Source organism: Neodiprion lecontei, chromosome 6 (assembly GCF_021901455.1).
Source record: "Neodiprion lecontei isolate iyNeoLeco1 chromosome 6, iyNeoLeco1.1, whole genome shotgun sequence".
NCBI classification, from domain to species: domain Eukaryota; kingdom Metazoa; phylum Arthropoda; class Insecta; order Hymenoptera; family Diprionidae; genus Neodiprion; species Neodiprion lecontei.
Genome location: NC_060265.1, coordinates 554,216 through 578,220, shown reverse-complemented (window position 1 = coordinate 578,220; position 24,005 = coordinate 554,216). Strand labels below are relative to the sequence as shown.

Sequence of the window (24,005 nt, the reverse complement as noted above, 5' to 3'; positions counted from 1 at the left end):
TCGAGAAGATCAGAGCCGGATGAAAATGTATACCGAATGTGAACGTATGCGAACCCGTGGCACTGGTAGAAGCGGGAGAATATTTCTTGCAGTGTTTATTCATTCACGAATACACGCTGCAATGTCGGTGTTTCAAAATTACGCAAGCCCATAAGTTTTGCTAGATTCACCGGGAAAAACGATGTGAAAGTAGAGAATTAATCGCAAATCGCTTCACTCAACCTTTTCTTTGAAACTTTCGCTGCGATGTTTTTCATTCCCTTCGATTTCTTTCTTCGCCAATTTATTCCCTCATCTCTCGAAAAATAACCTCGCGCGTAACGTGAATTTGGTTATGTGGTAAACAATTATGAACAAGGGATTGTCATATTACCACCCCTGCTAGCCTGACCATTGGGGATTCTAACGTGATTACCGCGTCCCTTTTTACGGCCACCTAGTCGGTAAACCGTCAAAGCTGAACCATAATTCACCTTCCCCCAAGTCCTTTTAAATTGCCGTTTAATTTATTACAAGGTTGAATTTATGGCGCGGGAATATACCATACGTGCGCCATTATACATACCTCGCTACACAATCCGTGTAGGTACACACGATTTCCCCATCCTAGCGCTTTCGTTATACCACCCGGGCGGTCGAAGGATCGATAAAAGAAAATAATTTCACCATCAAGAACATCCAGGACGATGCAGTAGCTCATCCTGAATAAAAATTTAGTAATAAATATCAAAATGTAGGGTATCGGTAATCAATGGTTCTGAGAAATTTTCATTTCATTCGAGTTTGAGCCATTATATCCTTTTCACTTTAAGACCAAAGGGGATTCCTTTAATTTTTTGAACCACCGTTCACCTCAGCTTTTTTTTGGTTTCTTTGTTTTTCCAGAAAAACGAATCGGACTGACGAGTGCATAAGGATGCTGCAGAGATGCGTGTCCTTGGATCCAGCTTACACCCCCGCCTATTTGGTGCTGGCGCGATTGGCGACCGGGCAAACAGCGGGGGCGCTTCTTCGGCACGTCGTTCGTCTCCAGCCACGAAGCCCTGACCACCTAGCCGAGTACGCGGCATGGTTGAACAGCAACGGTACGTGACGAGTTTCCCCCGAGAATTTACCTTCCAGCAAATTGCGAGCAATCGCGTTCGTTTTTAACTTCAGGAGTATACGCATTGGGGTGGTTCTTGAAAATGTCATTTTTAAATTTGACCGTTTAAAATAATTCAAAACTAGATCCTTCATTTTTTCAATCTAATACAAAGGGATTTTTAGGGCCGCTGATTGCGAATCTGAAATTGAAATTTCAAAATTCAAAACGACGGATCCGACATGCCGGATCAAAATCCGAAAAGTTACTTGATGTTGCCATATTGGATCTACCATTTTGGATTTTGTAATTTTCACTTCAGATTCGTAATCACCAATCGACCCAAGAAACCCTCTGTGCTAAATTTTATGGAAATCCGTTCGGTAGATTTAATGTCCCCCCGAAAGGATTAAATGGGGAACTCCAAACCTCTCGAGGGCACGGGCTAGAGCTAAGATAAAAAACTGAAAAATCAAGGGATGATATTTGAATTATTTGGAACCGATTTGGGAGGGGGGGGGGGGGGAGGGGAGGGGGGTGAGCCAGGCGAAATTAAAAAATCACCTTTTTGAGGACCACTCTAGACTATACATACATTAATTATGCACATAAGCCGGATTAATTATGCCGCTGTGCGAAATGGAAACTCGTTGTATATTGATGAAAAGAAAACGTCATCCCGTTGTTTCAGGTAAATGGCTCGCCGCTCTGAGGTACTTTCTGAAGGGGATGGAGGTCTCGAACTGTCACAGAGCCTCCCTTCTCGGCACGGCGAGGATCCTTCGCGCCAGGGGACAGTGGCCTCGGGTTCACCAGCTCGTCACGAGGTACGTCTAAGGCGATTTTAGGGGCTGAAGCAACGCAATTAATTACAGGCGAAGAGGAGAATGAATGGAGTAGAAAAGGGAGGGATTGAAATGAGTGAAAGCCGGCGGTCTATTTCCTCGCCGGAATAATTTTCGCCGCTATTTATTCTTTTGTAATTATCCTCGATCGGCGGAGCCTGCGTGTATGAAAGTCGCGCTAAACGCGCGGGTTGAATTCAAACACGTACACCGTTTAAATAACGCAGGTTAACCGGTTCAGTCACAGACGCCACTATAGTGTACGCCCGTTTTTTTTCTTCTCCTCTTTGTATTTTTTTTTTTTTATATTTCATGCAAAATCTTGAATTGCTTTGTATTTTCAGGTAACAAAAGTACTTGAACTTTGGAATGATTAGGATTTTTTGTGCATCCGTAATTGCTTATAATTTTTATAAATAAACGTATGCAGAAAAAAGACATATTTTCCTGAATATAATTCGTTAGTGGAGAAATTTGATAGTGTTGAACTAAGAGCAAATCGTGTTTTATTTAAATCCATCGTGGAATATTCTTACAGTGTACAGTGAAAAAATCTCATTGTTCAAACGATCACGATGAGCTAACACTAAATTTGATTGCAAATGGATTCTCTACAATTCATCAAGGTTCTATCATATGATTATTGAAATCATTGTCACTGTGACGAATAATGTGCTAATACCTTACTGAAAAATACTTCACCGTTACTCAAAAATTGATTCTGTAGATTCGTATAGAATTTATTCGCGAACAAAATGAGCCTTAGTTATTCAAAATCGGTCAAAGGATGCGATTCTTTTATTGCAGAAATTAGTCGATGATGGGATCCCTTCAAGTTCATTAATTGTGCTGTTGTAGGTGAAATTCCTAAGTTTAAAATTTTTTTCCGTGTTGAAGAAATATCATTTCGACTGAATTGAACACTCGATTAACTTCAATCGCACTTTCGGCCCTTCGTTACATCATATTTCTGTCTTCATAACTCTCCGACCGGACGATGGGTTCGATACATCTTCAAACTCGGCCACTCGCTTCATCCGGGATTACAAATTCGCGTATAAATCTCGCCGGTCCGTGACAAGCGGATGGCTGCTGCTGGCGGCGTGACGTGTGAGGAAATAGAAAATTGCGGAGTTGCCGGCGTTGTTTCGCGAGCTGAAACGTAGCCGCTGTTTTGCTGGAGGGAAGCAAATCGACCGAACATACGAAAGACAGAATTTTTCCAATCTCTTTCACCCTCGCGGCTGTCAAGCGCGAGGCGCGCAACGAACGTCGGACGGGCAAAAAGTCTTGAGCTTTGTTTCGCCCTGCGTACCCGATCCGACCTCGCATCCATTGCCGAGGGACTTTAGCAGCGTTTCGAATCTATGAATTATCAAAATACCAATTCCATCCAGACTTCCGGAGAGGCTGAAACGCCTCTTTCCGTCGAATGCTGATCCGCGTCTGCGCGAACTTTGAATAATAACCCCGATCAAACGAATCCCCCACAAAAAGCAACATTTATATTTCTTCAATTTTCTTTGTTTCGACGTATGTTGTGTACGTATATTTATACATCAATACTGTAACAACGATCAGTCTTTCGATATTTACTTGCAACTTTTTGTCATTCAATGTTTTTATTAAGTCCAAGGGTTCGAATTGAAGTAAGATTTCGTAATTTATCTTGAAGTATGAAGTATCGTGAAGAGCTGCGAGCTTTTGAATTCAGTGAATAACTTATTCCAAGGCTTACACTAGTCACCCAAAATCGACGAGCACAACATCGTATAACGTACAGCTTGAATCATTATTCGAATATTTACCTATTCATACGCTTTCAGTTTTTCGAAAAACCTTCCCTCGTCCACCCGACGTGTTATCAATCCTTTGACCGTTGTATCCGTCAAATTGAACAACCAGCCGATAAATCGTTTCGCCGCTTAAAGCGCGTCTGTATTTTACCAATCGACGCGTGCAGTTTTAAATTCACGCATGACGGATCCGCGCACCTAACGCTTTCAAACGACCGCAAAATAAACGCTAAAGCTTCGATCAGTCGCCCCTGCAGAACTCACATTGGCGCGTGTGTTTTCCTACACATCGAATTGTAACATTGAACGTGATTTTTTCATCTGGGAAAATTAATTTCGTCGAACCGCGAACGGTTTTTAACCAAATCGAGGTAGATTTTACGCTAGCAAAATTCGGGCGGCGCAAATCGGATTTGCATGGGGGCGGCTTACGGTTTTTCGAAATGGAAAAACAGTGTCGCGGATATCGTTTCGGATAGTAATTTCGGCGCGAAGTCGTCGGCGTTTTCCGCGGAGGTGCAAGCGGCCGGTGAACTGATAAATCGGGAATTTACGAGCGGCCGTTTCCCTTCTTCTCGCCCCGCTTTCCGTGTGTCGGTAAAAATGATAACTCGGCCGCGACGGTGTTTGGCGGGTGCCAAGCCTGCAATAACAGTTCGCACGATACGCGTGTCTACGTGTCGCGTAAAACTTGGCGCAGCAGAAAATCCGGAAAACGCCGCGTGGCTAATGTTAAATCAAGCAAGCCCCGAAAGCACCGTCAAAGCGCAGCGCTGCTGCCAGCTTGCCCATTACCTTTATCTCGCCGGCGGAATGGCGCTTTTATAAATCACCGACGAACCCTCCCCTATCATTATATATCCGCGTCCGAACCTAGCGCGCGATATCATCGATCCTCGATCCATTGCCCCGACTTTGTTCTTCGCGTCTGCAACAAATTTGCAGTCAACGAATTCGCCCGACGTCTGCATAGCTAGTGTAATCCACTCGCGGTTGCCGTCTGCCGATTTTCACCATTCGAAAATATACTGGGAGAGGTGGAATGGCAACAAAAAACGGACGTGGGCATAAACGGCACGCGGGAATTTGAATACTTCATTTCTCATCAGATATTGCAACGTCGGGATTTCTTCGTAATGACGATCTCGAGGAAAACGAAGAACCTTATGAACTCCCGAAAATCAATCATTCCATTACATTTTCTCTATGTATGTGGAAATAACCACGCGTAGAGTTTGAATCAACACGTAATTTTACGGAATATTCTAACCGTCACGCGTACAATTTGTCACTTGCACAGACTGAAGCGCAACATGAATTTTATGGCAAAATCATCGTCGTAAAGATCTTTGGATCTACCTGCAAAAAGTTGCAGGATTCAAGTTTGGATGATTTTGAAAAACACGAAGGCCTTGAGTCTGTCTTAAAATCAGTTTACTGTGAGAATAGAGTGCCTTGATTTTTACATTTCGGCGACGAATATAATTAATTGAAGGAAACAAAACAGCGAAGAGAATCTAAGGTTGAGATATTTTTGAAATTCAGATTTGCACTCTCTCTCTCTCTCTCTCTCTCTGCTTCTTTTTCTGGGTTGCGAGAGACTCCGACTAATTAGGAGCTGTGCTGACCTCGCTGGGTGAGGGAACCAGTCTTTTTCCATGACTGGCAAAACCTGATCCGCATCATTCGCCACCCCTTCAAAACCATCGTGTTAAGTTCATCTGAAACAGTATTTGACCTCGGCTGGCAATGCGAGGTCCGCAATTAATTCATCTCGCGCTTCGAAGAGATTCGTATCAATCCACCGTTACGATTCCCAATTTGCAAACATCGAACCAAATGAATATATAAAAGAAAAAAAAAAAATGTCGATTAAACCGAGGGACTTGGAAGCTGGCCGTGATTCAATCCACGACTCAAATTAGCCGTGTTCGTAAACTGTGACTACGGCGTTTGAGCTTGAGTTGAAAAAGCGTTCGTTTGCCGTACCCTATAAACTGGAAAAAAAAAAAATAAATAAAATGGCTGAACTTACCAACCATGGTGATCAAATACGACGAAAGAAATATATTGTTAATTGTAATGAATGTGAGTTTATTTGACAACACAAATTATTTTTTTACTCCCCCCCTTTTTTTTTGTACATGTAACAACATTTCTTTCGCCATATTTGGTGAATTCAAAAAATTCTCTCTGCGTGTAGAAATAATTCTTACGATTACTCGTATAACGCTAGTATAATTGAAATTTTCCACACTCCATTTTCAGGTGGCACTTGATGCTGCGAGCGAGGCGAGGGGGTCTGATTTATCGAGGGGACCTCTACATCCGGGCATGGCAGCTGCAGAGTGAGTCTCGTCATCGAGCCCATCAGCATCAGCACAATCTCTGCCTGACGGTGAGTTTTTTTCTTCTTCTTCTTCTTTTTTTTTTCTTCTTCCTTCTTTTTTATCTCTTTTTTTCTGCGATCAAGCAAACGGAGAAAGTACGGGAGAAATTTGATCAATAAAGTCGTCTTCTACGCTTTGAAATATTCCACGTTAATAATCTCCGCATGTTAATGTACCGCAAGTTAACGATTTCGACAAAATATACGGCGAAATTGCTAATATTCTGTAAAAATTGGCGAATTATTCGCTGCGAGACGTTGCCAATTATTCCTCGAGGGAATCTCGAGGATCGGCTGATTATACACCACGGCATGAGAAAAATAATGTACAGCGGTATCCGAGATAACAATGACGACTGTAAACGATGGTAATACGACGATAACACTTCTCGGATTTAATTAGAGACCCGTTATCGTTCCGCCCCTCTACCCCCGTCACTTCGATACCGCCCCCCGGTAACTTCCGCGAGACCGAAGTCGGTCTCTGGGTGGGTGGTTCCGGATTCGTTCGGGAACAACGAAAGCATTACACGCGGCAAGCTCCCGAGGGAGGTTGTTTCGCGAGCCTTATATACCCGGTTCAATTAAAAATCCCCCCTCTGACTCCGACCGAAATTCGGCAAAGGGTTATCGGCCCGGGTTGGAATCGGTATCGCTTTGAAACCGTGCGTCATTAAACGAGCGACAAATTTTCATTCGCGTCGATCGATCCTGACGCCGATTGGCAACGCGTTTTAAATCGACGCGGTTGGAACTCTCCGGAATTACAGCACGGTTTATGGAATCGGAGTTTCGGGTTCCCGGGGGACGCGAATATAACCGCGATTGACCGGCGATAGGACGGCTGTCCAGATTCGTATCGACTCGCAATAAGCTTGCGCCCTTGGGCCGATCAGAAATTAGATTAAAAAACGGAACGCGCGAGGCGAGCTGAACGAAACCGGAAATTACCCATTGATTTTCACCTCGCCTGTACAGTTGTGCCCTCTTGCCGTGATCGCCTCGGCTCCGGGGATGTTGTTGACTGTAGTCTAGTAATACCCGCGTAATCACCGTTATCGTTATACCTTTCAATTAAATAACCCGCTGACTTGCTAACTTTCGCCCATTCAACGACGTCGCGTTTCCTAAGACCCTCGTTTCACCCTTTTGAGAGCCTTTAACCAAGCGGCGTCGGTCTTGGAACAGCCGATTCAATTTTCGCACGCCAAAACAAGCTACGTAGCTGTTATTTTTACTGAAAATCTATTACGATAATTGTACCTCCGCAATTTAATCCTCGAATAATCAATTGCGTTATAAATTTTCGTCGAACGAGATTTGATACAAATGAAAATTTATACGCAAAAACGTAGAAGCCTTTTAGCTTCCGAATAATTTCTGATTTTGCAATCGGTGAAATAGAATTTGAGGTAACTTCTAGGTTGGACAATACTTTTAATGGGACTCAGTTTTGAAAGAAAATCGTTGAATTTCTCGGAGATCATTGAGTGAAACTACCTAAACCAACAGAAAACGGTGGACTGGCATCATCTGACAATTGTACACGATTATCGGCACCTGTGGCAAGAAAAAGCTCGGATTAGTCAATTTTAGGGAATGAAAAATTTTCGGAGCCAGGAATGAACGGCGATGAAGATCGTTCGATTCGTTTTAACAACAGAGCCGAGGAGACGAAGCGTTTCGCAGTTCCTGACTTATGCATGACCTCGAGTTTCAAAGGATGCGAGTCAACCGTAAATGTATTATACCCGTGTACCTACCTACCAACCTACCGTCGGCGGAGCAACAAATGAATGGATAGGGGAAAACGAGACGCCTCCGAGAAGAGCACATCAGGAAATACTACCGCACGATACAGAAACACGTGATAAATGCGTTACGTCGTATCAACAGAGGCCTGTTGAATTTCTAGATAAAGCGTAAAATACAGAGAGAATGCGGGAGAGAGTGAGATGAAAGGCAAGGAAAGACGGATGACGGGGAATTCCGTGTGCATGCACAGGCGGCTCTTGTTCTTCCGTGATTCATTACACCCTACAAATGTTAGCGGCAGATGCAGTTGAATCACGGTAGGATGCCGTTTCTCATACCAGAACAGCCTGACGCGAGCCGCTCTCGCTTCGAGATTTAATTAGGATTTTTCCTCTAGTCTCATGACTTTAATTAAAAAAGGCTTCTTCAGCTGTAAAATCAGTCGGACCGGTTTCCGTCCGTCCCAAGTGGGAGATGAAGCTCGGGTTGTAATCGCCCCGCGTCGAATTCCGACCGGAAAATCGTCAAGCAAGCTCAACTTGCGTGTCGGTTAAACTTTCGCCAGCTTCTCGCTCTATCTCTGTCTCTGTCTATTCGAAGTTTCTAGTTAGCCGCTGCACCGAGAGATCGGAACGATCGCGCCCTGTGCACTCGGGGAAAAGCTCGCATTTCGAGGAACGAGGTTGACCTCCTTGCCTCCTTCGGAGAAATTTTCCGCAACTCCGTTACCGATCCGACGGAAGTTTCCATCCGAGACTCGCCTAGATCGGTTAAAATCAATTAATTAGCAGCTCCCCAAGATTTCTTCGCTCGTACCGACTCGAGTGATAATCTCCGCCTCGGGTTCACCGTCTATATTTTATTCATCGTTCTCCATCTTTTTTCTTGCCAATTTATTCCGCGCGGTAAAGTCAACGTCATCTGGGTAAATAAACGACCGAGACCGCGTTTAATCTCCTCTTTGTAACACGGTGCAGAATTTATAATAAACACTGCATGCACAGAGAGAGAGAGAGAGTTTGTGAATTGTGCCGCTTCTGCAGTGTTGCAGGACTGATTCGAGCCAGTCGAGTGTGGAGCGGTGCATCACGAAGGCGACGGTCTATGTTTGCCCATGCACCTTTCATGGTTAAATATAGAGGGCTTCCACCATAGGGTGCAAAAATTTCTAGAGAATTATTATTTACATGACGATATAGAAGAAGCCTGATCTATTTTTTTTTTGCTTCGATTTATCATACGTCCGTTTGTCAGCCCCTGCGGGTGATTATATGCATATGTAGGTATATACGTTATTCCATGGCTAGTCATGTGCGTAACGTTGTTTTTATTAGACGCGTTTTTCTTTTTCCATCCGGCTGATATCTTCCGCCGTATTGGAGATCGTTCGACCCTGCACCGCAGATTCGCTTCCCTCTGCGATAAAGGACAGGGAAAGAGAAGGAGCTTTTTTTTATATAATATATAAATCCGCCGCGTTGATAAAACTTGCATATTATATCGCACGATCCTCGTCTATAATTAAACTGCAGCTAGACCGTAACGATTCAAAGCGCTGAGATGTACGACGCTGATCTGAACTTTGTCCACCTTTGGAAGAGCTCCGAGTTGTGAAAAGTCGCGTGTATTACATGCACACGGTTAACCAGCCGAACCGGCGATAGGGTTCTGTTTTAGTTCCAGCCGAGCTGCATGAGAGGACAGAGATTAGAACTCGAGTTTTGCTATACTTACGGCTAATCGAGTTAGTCTCCTTACTCGTCACGCGGAAAGCCTCGCCAAGTATCGTCCAACCTTCGGACAAGTTCTCCGCATTCACCGCGTCGATTTATAAAAGGCGAAAAAAAAGAAGAGGCGGAATTAGAGCTTTTAATAGAAATACGAAATACCTTTAGTTGTTCTCTCTCTCTCTCTCTCTCTCTCTCTCTCTCTCTGCAATTATTCTCGTCTCCGTGCTCGAGTCTTCTTCTCGACGAAGACTGTTTCCTATCGAATGCCGAGATGTTGAACGCTGCTCCACCGAATCGTGGAAAATTTCAGCAGTATATATAATATAATGTACAGCCATTATCGTAAGAAGTTAATTTCTCCCCGCTGTGTCCCCGTTCGGCCAGCAGCGCAGAAATAACCGTCGCGCTGAAACGATTATACACCGGTACCTGTCGCGTAATTGTTCCGACTTTCGAACAATTCAGACTAAACACCGTCGACGTGGCAGTGAAGTTTCTCACGAAATCTCCACTCTCTGCGTTATAATTACATCCGTCGTCTCTTTTCGTTCTTTCTCCAAATATATCCTCGTTTGATCGACGGTCAAGCAGTTTTTTCTAATACATTTTCTTAACATCGCTCGGTATTTTCGGGTGTTTCAGGAAACGGGATGCACGACTCCGAGGGTCGCGAGCGTTTCGGTCCAGCTGGAGCAGGACAGCAACAAATCGGAGCAGCTTCAGAGAGCGCCGCGTTGCGGAGTGCGACCGGATCGGCAGACGAGGAAGACGAAAGCTCGAGTCACGGCGCCGGCGCTCCTCGTCCAGAACCTACTCGAGACGCTTTAGTACCTACAGTCTGATTCAGGTTTCAACGAGGTTTGGAATTGTTTCGCGTAGCGTGTAGAGGCCCGCAAATTTGCGCAACGCGTTACGCAAAGACGAACGAAGACATGTGAGGATAGCAAAAGGAGACGAAGTCGAGGTGATGACGTTGAAACGAGATGGAAAATTTATTTTACCGATCGAGCCGATGGTGATTTTTTATGCTAGGGTATAACGTTGTGTAACGGTATTATTGTACGAATGATATTACGATACGTCGAAGTATAATTGAATTGAAGGTCCGGAGCTGCAGGGCGCGAATATTCAATATTATACAACAATATGATGTAACGATATCACGGTGATGTAATTTTCTATCGCTTGAAATCTTGAATGTACAATCTAATACAACAGAACATCATATTGTATATAATATATAGTTGACGTTTAACGCATTGTTATTATAATTATTATAGATATTGTTGCTATCATCATTATTGCGTATCATTGTATCGTTTTATGATATACTTGTCCTATAATACATATAAACTCGATGATAATTATAATTCGAATATTCACCGTGGTTGTGTTACTTTTAATTTCATTTTAATCCACTTCATTTTCGTTTCAAATTTCACAATACTGATTTCTGAAACTTTCACGGTTAGCTGTACAGTCAACGTGCGTTTAGGTTTATTGAAATTTCAGTAATCATTCTCAACGCCGAATGCTCTACTTACAACGCTTCGATATTGATAAACCGATGATTCCGAAGGGTTCACAAGCTTTGTCCGTGTGAGAAGAAAGGTTTTATTATTAGAAAAATGTATGCGGCAACGAAATATCGGATAGGAAATGCGAAACAGGTATGAGCTGCCGACAAATTTGGCGAATAAGATTGTTCAATCGTATTATTAGCAGATCTCGAAATCAATGCAGCTTTCCGGTTCTGGGAGAAAGTTGCTGCAGCAAGGCGAGGTTTGAAATTATTTTAAAAAGGCGAAGGATGAAGCAGCAAATAAGAAAATAAACAATTTATGTAAAAATGGATACAAATGAATAAGTAAATAAATAAGCGGAACTGAGATTAGTAAGAATCGATTTCGGCAGTAAGGGTATCAAATTATGTACTTTGCATGTGGACCAATCGAATGTTTTGTACCGATCTGTGACATTGAAATACTACAAGGATTGTACTCGGTGTGAAATAAGAATCGAAGGAAACCGCAAAGGAAAAGACGCTATAAGATTAATTATAGTGAAAACATATTTGTATATTTCAATGAATTTTTGTGATTAAACTCTATACAATACGATTACTATTGCTAACACATCGTACAACAATTGATAATAATTGTCTGATAAATAATAATCCTGATCCAGAAGTTTGTCTTGTAGAAAATTATACGCATCTGCTTGTAAGTTAGACACGAGCTCAAAACGGAAAATTTGCAATTGAATTATACTTGTAAATATATCATATTTATATACCGTGAATGTAGTACTTTGTACGCGCTATGAGATTGCGAAATTACACGATTCATTTATCGTGCGTTTTGAATTCATGCACAAGACTATCTTAATTTATTTCCGGTTTCGACGATTCCTCCTGTGGGTACAACTTGCAGTATCTTAGCGCGTATAAAATGACATATCCCGCAATTCTATACGCAATTTATAAAAACAGCTCTTTAGATTCTTTGTAGATTGTAAAATTGGACCGTAATTAGTCCAATTACTGCTAGCCGTTCTCATTTTTCACTGTTTGCTTAGACGAAAGAAATGCCAAATATAGCCACCGCAAAACTTTCTGCGGCTCGGTGTAACGTGCTATAAATAAATAGAAGAAGAAAAAAAAAAAAAAATGACAAACGATCAATAAAGCGAAAAAAGAAGAAATAAAACAAATAGCGAATAAATTATACTATATTCGTGCAAATGCGATTATCTGTGAATGAATTAACAAAATCTCGGAATATCGGGGTGCAAAAAGGGTCAGGATAGCTTAATCTGCAGTACTAAGGAACGAGAATAAAGGTAAACAAATAACCAATATTAAATACGGTATTATACGTAGGTACATTATAAGCCTGACGGTCTTTGTAACAAATAAGTACTCATACATATATAAATATATTTATATATATTTATGTATATATAAGTCTGTAAATATATTTTGTATCGTTAAAATTAAAAAGCTGGTTATTTCATATAGGAATAACGCGTGTAATTAACTATATATTATGTATAAATATGATTGAAACAAACCAAGAAAAAAAAAAAAAAAACAAAAAAGAAAAAGAATCTAGCGTAGTGTATGTGCAATGCATATAATTGTACCCGTTGTAACAACATTATATTACATATAATAATATTTGGTATAATTAAAGAATAATTATGCAAGATGTACGTTCGAATGATTGTGTAAACAGAGGCCCGAATATCTTCTTCCAGTACATGTAATTCGCGCGCAAATATGTATATCCCACAGGGTGCAAATCACCGAAGCCTGAGGGTAATTCGCGCGTTGAACAAACAACTCGTATACCCGCTCACTAAATATTTCGCGAAAATGTGATAGACGACGGTGAATCCGGTCGGATTTTCCACCGCTGACGCGAGTTTCGGTGCTGGTTTATTCAAGATGGCGGACCACCGACCCAAGATAAACGAGCTCGGCGGCGTAGGCTGCCTACGTAAACGACGTGTGAATTTCAACGTGTGTGAGTGCGGCACACGTGCCCGGCCTTATCCAAACAGGGCTAATTAATTAATCGCGATGGTTGTTCATCGGGCTCCTTCGAAGCCGACGTCGAGCAGTTTGGGGGGCTCTAATTATTATCGATCCAAAAACAGGCGTGCCTATGATTATATGTGTACCCAATTCCAGTGTTCTCCCATCATTTCCGATTGGCCAAGCCGCGAGCCTGCGAAGAAAACTAATCATTCGCGTATTATTCTCCCTGCTTCCCGTTGTTTTTTTTTTTTTCTCGATCTTTCATCTCTACTTTTTTTTCACCAAAGTAACAACAGCCGAGCTTTAACCCCCCTCCAAGAAGAAAAAAAGATGCCTTCTTCTTGTCGTGTGTACAGCAACAGTCTGTTTTCGGTGGGGGGGTCGTGAATTCTTCGACGAGGTTTCGGGCAATCTTGTAACTCGGAAATCTCGGTTTGCATGCAATAGGTAATCCCTAGGCGTGTCACGTATTCCGTGAACCACGTCGCCACCATTTTCCTGTCTCTCACTCCTTCTCGCTTTATCGTTCTCTCTCTCTCTCTCTCTTCGTTTACCTACAGCCTTCGCTTTTGTCGTGGGTACGAGATTACGGGTACAAGAAATTAAAGCGGGTTGAAAAGGGGAAAGTAATCACGAAGAAGAAGTAAAAAGAACAATAACCACGAGTCTGGATCCCCTGTCACGCGAATTTCAAAGGAGCTTGCAAACGCTTCGTGTTCTTTCGTTTTGTGTCTCATCTGTTTCGTTGAGGCTAATTTTCATTCGAAAATAAAATGCCCCTTCGGTTTTTCCTCCCACTTTCGCCCCTGCGATGAATATGTATTACACTCGTAGCTGTTGTTCCACGAAAGCATGGAAATGAGAATCGGGGAATCGGTGGTAAAACGTGAATTGGAAATCGCGGCTCCAGTGCTCGCATTAAGACCGAATTATGCATACCTCGGTACACTCGATCGCGGTGGGCATAATTCGCGCGTATGATAAAGGAATAATAGCGAAAGAGACTCGAATTTTCAAACTCCGTCAGCCGATATTATCATACCGACATAGGCGGATACCTCCTACCCTGCGGCAACGAGCGAATACCGAGTGTAATTAATTTCAACTCGATTAGCTCGGTTACTGTACACATCGTTTACGAATTCAATTGTTGAATTTAATCAAACCAGACATAATAATTGCAATAACAACATTGATAACGCAGACGCGATATATACAGTATTCGTATAAACACATCCGCCCATTGTGAATACGGAGCAATTGTAATACATCGATTATTATTGATAATAAAATTATGCTTATGCATCGATACACACACACACACACACACACTCCGCGGTCGTGATCAAATGCCAGAGCTAACGGCAATCCATGCTGCGGATAGTGAAACTAATGAGGTGGTGGAACAAGAATGCTCGAAACTGCAGACCCCGTTCGTTGTACTAGGAATTATAAATGCGATTAGAAAATTAGCTTCGTCGCTATACGAAGACTCTCGATTACGAAGCAAGAAGGATAATAGGCATGCGGGAACGCGGGTGGAGAACGAGGTCCTGAAAGCCCTAATTCCTGGCGGTTTAGCGGGAGGTAAAATGTGGCGGTGTACTACATACATATAACGTACGCGTGGAAAGGGCGGAGGAGGAGCAGCGTGGCCGGTTGGCCTTATTAGGTACACATCGTCCACAAAGGCCTTTCATCCCCCTCCGGCTCTCCGGCGGCGGCAGTGCACCAGAGGAATAATGTACCCCGCCGCAATGCAGATTCCGGTAAGTGTAGGCGAAGTGGTGAGGAGTATAATTCCGTATAATCACACTCTTTGGAGTTCTCGGCGTGCGAATACATGTTCCGTGACAATGGCTGGTCATTCGGGTCTCCCGACCCTTGATGACCTTCGGCACAACGCAACGAGGGGAGGTTTTAATTGCGATAATGAAGATCTCGAGTGTTCCGACCTGCCTGCGAAGTTTTCTTTTTCTCTTTTGCCCTTTTTCGTCCAGCCGCGGTGATGTAGGAACGGTGAAACGGTGAAAGGTATCAAACACGTTTTCGATGGCTGGATTTCCCGATAATGGCCAGGGATCTGCATGGTCCTGGCACCCACTGAGAATACAAATTTTGACATTACCAGCCTTGCGCCTTGCTTTCTTGTCTATTCTCCTTCACGCTTCTCGGGTACCGCTAGGTTAGTTTCGTTAGAGGTTATTGCCGTTATACGAGCACACTGCTCTGGATACAGAACGCCGACTTTCCGCCGAAGAGGGTTGCGGAATAGAGGGCAACAGCCAAGCGCCCATTATGCGCAGGGTGGCGAAAACATCCGAATGCGTGAACTTCTCTTTCTCCAACTACAGACGTTATACCGACGCGAACCATGTCGGCGGTCCAAATTTTGGGAAATTGAGCGTCTCGATGGTGTTCCAACTGCCTTGAAAACAAATCGTTCAAAATGACAAGCAACCGTTCGCTCCAAATACCACGAATATCATCAAAATTGTATTGCGATCGATCTATTGTCGGTTTTCGGTATTGGACAAATTCAGAATCCCTAGTTTGGATCGTGTACGTTATTGGATTTTTAGTATTGTATCTTGGAATTTGTATCTTGGTACGTTCCGGTCTGATGAACCTTTGTTTCCGACAACCCATGTCCAGTATGATCCACCTTCCGCAGTACCGAGCTACGAATCGATCAAACTTGTAGCGCTGGCGCATGCTCGGATTCCGAGGCGATCGCAAGTTTTGACCGAGCATCGAGTCTCTAGTGACTAGAGAGTGATGCAAAGTGGTGTCGGCGAGGTTTCGAGGTTGTCGAACCCTTGAACAAGTCTCGTTTTGCGCTCCTCGGGGTGGAAAGATCCGGAAATGTAAACCAATTTGGATCTTCCCACCCCGTACGTACGCGGTCGAAGATCCTGAGACGGAATCTGTGTTTGCGTAGGTCGTAATACCTTGGATGGAATCGCGGCGGGTATTCGACGCGTGTAACGGGACGTTGGAATACCGCGGGATATCTGCGCAGAACACACATGCACCGAGTGCTGCTTCGGAGAGATACAACAAGGTGGAATATGTGTACCCGGTTCTCCTTTTCCCCCGGCTTTTTCGCGAGCCGATCTTGTTTGTTCTTGTGTCTGGAAGTAGGGAGGGAGGGTTGTTCAGGGATTTGCCAAGCGTCTCGTACGGCAAATCAGCGGCGCTCTCCACTCTACTTGCACAACCGGAGGAGAAGATATCCCGCCGCTTTCCTTCCTGCGGAATTAAGGCTCTGTTTGATCGGCCTACTCTTGATCCCCGAGATTCCGAGACAAGTGGTGAACGACGCTGCTGCTTTTCTTCGTCAACGATAAACGGATAAGTAAACAGGTTCTATTATAAATCGTTTTCTCTTCCGTTGATCGATCTTTCCAATATTGTGTTTTCGTAGGAAAGTTACGATCGTTTGTGACCATTGAGAAGGTAAGTTTTTTACATCCTAAGGTCATCCCTGAACCCTGGTTTTCAACGGACATGGTTTGAAAAATTTGTACACCGATATTCATGCGCAAGATTGCTTGGATGGTCAGTTTGATGCCACTAAGAGGTTACCAACTACGTTAAGTGTCACTCGTTTACAAAATTGCACTGACGGTGGAATTTTCGCACGTTTGCTGTGTAGGCTCCGATGATAGTTACAATAAACAACATTTTACTCAGTCCATAACAAAAAAACCTGACTATAGCATCGTCTTGATGCGAGGGTGTGCTTATACCAACACCTACCCATACAGGTATGCGATCGGAGTGTGGTTACATGAAACGGTTGAACGCATTTCGCAGGCACATATCGCATAACGCAAAAGTTATCGCGTATTTTATTACCGTAATTCCGGTACGTGTATCGAATAGCAACACTATTAGTCACCCTCTTTGTCCAAAAGAGTGTTCTTTTACGCTTACCGCACGTTTTATGGTATGTACACGTATTCGCTTCGTTGCGTTCGGATTATTCAACTCGAAGGGATCGAGATCGTTGTGTTCACCGGTGTATTAGTCAGGGCACCGAGCTCGAGTGCGTCGGAATCCTCTGTCACCAATCCCGAAGGATAATGAAATTCCTAGAATACTTTAATGCAACGTCCCGCGAGTACCTGCACAATTTTAGGGATGAAAAAAACTTGTGAAAATAGAGAGAATAAATGAGTAAATAATTAATACGCAGAGACGAAGATGGGCAGCTTCGCACATCCCATCTCGAAGGATCTCCTCCGCTGAATAAAACAACGCGTAGGTACGCAGCCGGTTTTAATTATCCGCTCTCCACTCCGGGACTTTCAATTAAAAACGACCCGCGGAAATTTTCCGTTCCTCTACCTTTTTCTCCTTCCTCGAAAAAACCAATCGATCGAAGGCGCGAAGACGCCGAGGTGACGTCACGACCTCTCTTACACGACCCAGATGAACACTGGAATATGGTTTGCCTTCGGCCTGCAACGGCAATGTTCTACCACTCCAGAAGTTGACTCCAACTTGGCCTGGACAAAGTCGAGGACGACTCTGACTTCTGACATCGCGTTTCACCTAATTAAACTTCCTGCACGGCCATGGAATTGCCCACCTTCGTTTCTCCGTATCGGCAATGATCGGGCGAGCATTCCTGCCAACTTCTTTCAGCATTCGTTCCGACGTTTCCACTTCAGATCGCACGGCATCTCCTCGAATGACGGTAATTGGTTTTGAATATCGAATAATACGGGAAGCGAACCTCCGAATATCAGAAAATATCCTAGAACTCCGGCCGGGCTCAAGTTTCCACGTTTTCAAACCCCATTACAGCTTTTGTATATTATCCGGAACTCGTCCCCGAGTCACCGGAAGTCGCGGCAACGCGATGCCGGGACTAAGGTACATGTATAGAGCAGATACTTACTCGCGCTGGGAACTTAACGTCTAATGAGATCACAGGAACTGCTTGGATAGTTAACACCGTATGTACTCGAACAGCTTCCACCCCCGATAATGGCATCTGACCGTCTTCGGGACTCCGATGTCTGACGAAATCGATAACGCCCGACTGATGGGAGAGGGATGGGAGTCCCGCCGTAACCAGCCTTCCGACACCTGCTCGACAACGTCTCGTATTCCTCGTCAAGGTACTTATCAGCTTGGACCGAAGGGCGCGGGGAACCGAAGAGGTAGAGGGGTGGTTCCCGATGTCGCTCCACGTGGACGAAGAGTGAGTGAATTTTATGACTGATTAAACTGATTTTGCTGGTAAAATTTGGAAACGGGGCGCAGAAATTATGGCCCGTAGTTGATTGAGTTTACGCGTTTTCCCGTTTCTCTGAAGGAAGCCTGTCTCGCAGAGGCAAAAGGACAAGCCGTGGAAGTAATTAATTCGATCCCATAAAGCCCGCACGTAACAAGCATTAAATTCATCAATTCCACACTTGGAAGTTCAGAGCGCAAGTTCATCTATTCGAAAGCCGGCTTCGGAATATCTTACTTTTCTCATTATAATGTTCCGTCCAACTTTAACGCCCGCGGTTCGTATCAAATTTTACATACCTTAAAGATCCTTGTATATACACCAGCTACCTCTACAAGTTTGACGATTAAAATTAAATACAACTTTGGCTGATTTGGATACATTGTTTTACAAAAGTTTCAAAATATCAAGTGGCTCGCTGGCTTTCGTTTCATCCTCAAACACCCCTAATTTCCAACACCGTCGACGCCCGCCCGCCACTTTCCTTTTTTCTATAACTTTCTTTGTGGATAAATCATCGCATCGTTCACCCAACCCTCGGTAATAATTATATCGCGAGGAAATGCCGCAAGTTGCCTACTTCTAGGTTACAACGATCGTATAAAAGATCGCAGATGCCCGAGGTGGCGGCGATTCTGCGGCCTCATGGACAATTGCCCACTCCGGTAAATTGATTCTCTTTAGCTGCCCCGGCTATTCTGATATCGCGGAAAAGTGCTTTCACTCTCCCAGCTCCGCCTGACGATCATCCCCGGAAGCTATCGCGAAACCGGAAATGGAGCGTCATTACTCGAGCTGCTTCTACGCGCTTCGTTGGCCTATTCTCGTTCTTAATGATCTTTTCAAAGCTAATTCTTCCCTCGCCGCAGAGTGAGCGCTTTTAAAAAAACACCATCAGCCCCCAATTGTGAGTTTCAATTTTCAATGTTACACTCGCGACGTCGCGTCGCGGCGAATTGACCTCACCATACATTACGTTTAAATTACAGCAACCCGATCGTCGCCGAGTGCTGCGATGAAATTTTCAATTTCTAACCCGCTTTTAGTCGAATTGAATATTACCCTTTCTATTATTGGGTGAATGATCGCCCGCAAGTCGAACGGCATAGCTTTCCCTTTTCTCGACGCGCTTTACCGCTTTGTCGAACAACCTTGACAAAGGAGATGTTCGAACTCACGAGGCTCGCCAGGTCGAAGAAGGGCAGAGCCAGACACTGTATTTTGTCACCGAAGGCAGTGCCTGGTACTCACCGAGACAGTCAAATCGATACATGTCAAATTTATGCGTTTATTTATACACACCTTCTCAATCAACCTGACTATAATAATAATAATAATCTACGTCCGTACAAGGCGTGGACTTGACGTAAATTTTTCGACGAACATTTTCGTTTTTTGTTAAAATTCACCTTTCGCCTAATGATGACCTCATTAATTTGGACCACGCTGTGTGATTATATTTTTACGCAGACTCGAAGAGCCACTTTACAACAAAAAAAGGATCGCGTTCTCCTCCACTCTGATTTTCAAAACTCTCCCACCAGTTAATTATCACTCACATATCCCCGCCTCCCCCCCCTGGTGGCAATTCGCAGGTGCCAGAGTATCGTGAGTTGGTACAAAAGCCGTTGTTAACTAGCTCTGCACTTGAACATTGACAACGTTGGTTCAATTGTACTTGGGTTGAAATTATCACACAGATGGGGTTGTTATCTATTAGACCTTGAGTAACGTAGAAGTAATAACGACGTAAGCAATAATGATAATAATTATCGAGGTAATAACTAGCTGTTGAATAAGACTTATCGTTGATAGAATAACAGGCGTGCATCCAGATATTTCTGTCGGATCGCTTGTAATTTATGGAGGCTCGAGGCGAAACTCGATGAAAATTATCTCCAAACATGTTTTGCGTGGCTGAAAAAGGTCAGCTAAATTTATCGCAGTGGCGTATCCAACTTGCTGCCAAATCAGTGCCTCAAGGTAGCAGATCTCCGGGTTAATTGAATTTCCAACTACCGAATCCCCTCTCGCCTTTTCCGCTAACTAACTGCAAGTTTCAACCAACCGTTTGAAGGATGTCAGAACTTTCGGTTATTAACCGAGTAACGGTTAACGGGTGCCTGATACAGCCGAGCCGATTGAGCCGGACATCGTGGATGTATCCTGCGCTCGGCCGTTGAACGGCGAGGCTCACGTGAAAAATTTATCCACGCCTACGCGTTACACCTTTTCGTCAAATTCACACCCCCGTCGTCTGAACGTCGGGTGAAAAGGTCGTCGATCATTCCCGTTTCCCCCAGACTTCCGATAACCTAAACACGGGGGTGTTTTGCATCGTATAAGTAATTCTCACGACCATGATTACTTTATTCGTTACCTAATTAATTAATTCATTCGTTAATTCATCAAGAATTCTTCTTTCAGCGAACTTTTCTCACAGTCGGCAAACGGTAAACGGACCCCCTTCTTCGTTAGCAAAATTCACGACTATTCGCTGATGAATTCCACGACGTAAACAAAACTCGGGGGATTTCACCTTCTGATTGACGATTTTCCTTTGTTGTCGTTTGTTCGACCATCACGAGAACGGAATCCCGCAACTCGAGAAGACCTTCACACGTGGTCGTTAGGATCGCGGCCTTCCATACGTTAAGCGCTGTTTGCCTCGGCGCCGTTAAAGCGTGGCGCAAATAGCCGGTTCATGCAGAAGTCCCGGCTAGTCTCGAAATTCTTGGCTTTCCGAGTTATTCGGCAATTTATAGCCGGAGAATCCTGACCAGTCCATGTGTCATTCCTCGCATTACCGTCTATCAGCTCAGTCACGCCTCGCCGGGTTTATCTCGCGTCTGAGGTGGGCGTATGGGTGTAACGCGTAGTCTACTGCGTCTCGCCATTCCTCTCAATCTTATACAAATTCCCTCCATAACTTCATGCGTAAGTAAATTGCCCCTTTGCACTGGGACCCGATCGATGATCATCTCGTTTTCTTATCACTCCCGGTTCCCGCGGGATTCTTATTCGTCTGTTCCTTGCTGTTAGCTTTGAACAGTTTTTGTTATTTCGCAGGTTTCCTGGATCCCTGAAACGCGCGACACTTTCGTCGGAGATTGCTTAATAGATCCGAACTTCCACGTTTAGTGAAAACAGGGCGGGGCCAAAGTTCCGAATTTGAAAAGTTCCGAAAGCGTCTAATTCGAAATTCAAAATTTCGCGCTTTCCGAACTTTCCAAATTCGGAATTTCAACCCTGCTCCACAAAAACGAAGGCTTGAATTTCAAAAATCTTCCAATTCCTCAAAACGGTCAAAACGGATACCGCTCAGCCGTTATCTTCGGTCGCTCGCTTCAACACCGGCGTCCAGCGGTGCGATATCGCGAATAGGAGAGGCGGGGTAGGAGGGGAGGTGAGAAAGAGTGCGGCGCACAGCGAGAAGGATACCCATTTGTTGAACGAACTCGATTATCGTTAGGTGGTCCCGTCTTCCATTAGAGCGAAGTCCGAGGTCGGAGGTCGAAGCTGCCGGATGATATCGGCGCTCCGATCAGCGATCGGTCTTCCGGAGCTCCTGCATCACGCAGCTTTCGCTTTCCACCCCACGCACTCTAGGCTCGCCGGGACGGCGAGTCCTGCATCTTTCACTCACGCTCGATTTATCTGAATAAAAGATCCCAGAAGCATATTTCAGACGTTGCGAGGAAATCTTCCCTCCTCTCGCAAACGTCCCCGGAAACCAGTCAAGAGATAACGTGCCACCGCCGCGGCGTTTTCTGGTTCGAAAAATTCTTCGAGGGGATGAGAGGCCAGTTCACCGCCTCCGGGAAGTCGAGGTCCTTCACCCGTGTCACTGGCCACTTTTATCTGCATTCGGCGGAGCGGAGACTAGTCTTTATTTTGCGGATTTCATCCACCGGGGTGAGTCAACCTCGTTATACACGTATCAATTATGCATGCACTGTATTAGATCCGAACCGAGTTGCAGACGTGGCGAGAAAAGTGAGCGACATTGTCGGGAACGAGGGATATTTATTCAACAACAATTTCTCTTTCGTCGATTCTCCGCGATGTAAATTTACTTACTCGACAAACACGCTGATTGAGCTGAATATTGTAATAACTTCCATGTATAGTACCAGTTGTTCTCAAAGTTGATTTGCAAATGAAAAATCCAGCCAATGAAATGATTTTACGTGATGTAATAATGGTCCGTTGACAAAAAGCAGAGCGACGGGCTGATTACCTTTAATTTTACGACCGAATACACGCGAGTGATCCGCATCGCGGGGCTGTTAATTTTTCCGACATTTCTCACGAGGTCTCGAATATAAGCTGAGAATTATATTCAGTTAGAGTTGGTCGCCGCGCAGTCGGTGGTAAGAAACTGAACCTGATGAGCGAAACTTTTCATGAATAACGGGAACGGTGTCGGTAATAGCCAAAGTTCGGCGATGCTTTAGCTGGAATAACGGGATGAAAGAGGTCCGTCCGCAGAAATGAGAGCCCTTGTTCCGGTCGGGGCTTTGCTAGGATTAATATCCAATTACAGATAGAACCATTTTGTCAACACAACACCAGCGTCCTCGATCCATCCGTTTCCACACCTACTTTACCCCCCTCGTCCTCCCTCCGCAACTACCGTCCTCGTCTCGCCGACAGGGCTGGAAGTAAAGGTTCTCCGAGAGCTTTTCGCCCGGGGGATCGAACAGCGCTGGCTGCAAAAGGAACTCGGTGGCTTTTACTGGAATCGTTTAAATTAGTGCGCTCAGCACCCGAGGACAAAGATACATGGCTCTTGAGCTCGAGGCGTTCTTTTTATTTTTCGCAGCCCAACTTTCATCCCCGACAGATTTCTCATATCGTAATTTCGAGCAAGGGAGTGGGGTGAAAAATCCTTGAAATTGGCCGAGTCAACGCGCGCAATCGCAAAGTATACAGCTGAAAGAGAAGCTGAAGTTGTATTCGACCGTAGCTCCGTGAAAATTATTGTCAACGAATCATCATATTGTCCCGAATGCATGATTCGAACCGCAATTCTCACCTTCCGATGCCGCTCCGGTACGGTCAAAGGTATCGATTTCCCTGCCGAATTCAGGAGCGGGGAGCCAATAGGTGCGAGTTAATCTTTCGTCCGTCGAGAAACGGCGATGAATTTCAAACGCAGTCGGCTGATCGGAGTGCACGGTATGTATCTCGGCTGAATCCATGGGAGCATGGTAATCACACAGATGTGAGCGTAGGGCTGAACGCCCGCGGACATCCTTTGTGATCAAAGCCGAGTGCCGGTGCGATATTCGGGGAATACATGCAGGGCGAAAACCCACGGAGGCAAAGATCATTCCCCGGCGTCGCTCGGGTGCGGGAGCTTATTAATTCACCGTTTAAAGCGTAATATTATCCCGCCCGAGCTGCAGAGCGAGATGTTTCAGCCCTGCCCACGAGTCATAACGCGAACGCGTTGATGAACTGAAAATAATTCATGTTCCGTCAAGGATGTGATAATACGCTGCAGAGGCTCGGTGAAAAATAATGTAGCGTTGATATTCAAGAATGTTTTTGGTAGAGGGAACGAGTTTTGAAAAAACAAACGTTGCTCAGGCGTTGTAATAACGGACGATGT

General features: G+C 44.4%; 1 protein-coding gene across 2 annotated transcripts in view; it reads left to right on the top strand.

The window, feature by feature from the left end:
* The window catches only part of LOC107219605 (protein O-mannosyl-transferase TMTC1), a 145,328-nt gene extending 132,984 nt beyond the window's left edge, over positions 1-12,344 (top strand). For both annotated transcript variants that reach the window (XM_015657873.2, XM_046742537.1), the window contains exons 13-16: positions 886-1,085; positions 1,776-1,911; positions 5,994-6,123; positions 10,242-12,344. In XM_015657873.2, the coding sequence (XP_015513359.1) occupies positions 886-1,085; positions 1,776-1,911; positions 5,994-6,123; positions 10,242-10,427 (652 nt within the window). In that variant the 3' untranslated portion in view covers positions 10,428-12,344. The remainder of the gene's footprint in view (positions 1-885; positions 1,086-1,775; positions 1,912-5,993; positions 6,124-10,241) is intronic.
* Positions 12,345-24,005: the final 11,661 nt, after the last annotated feature.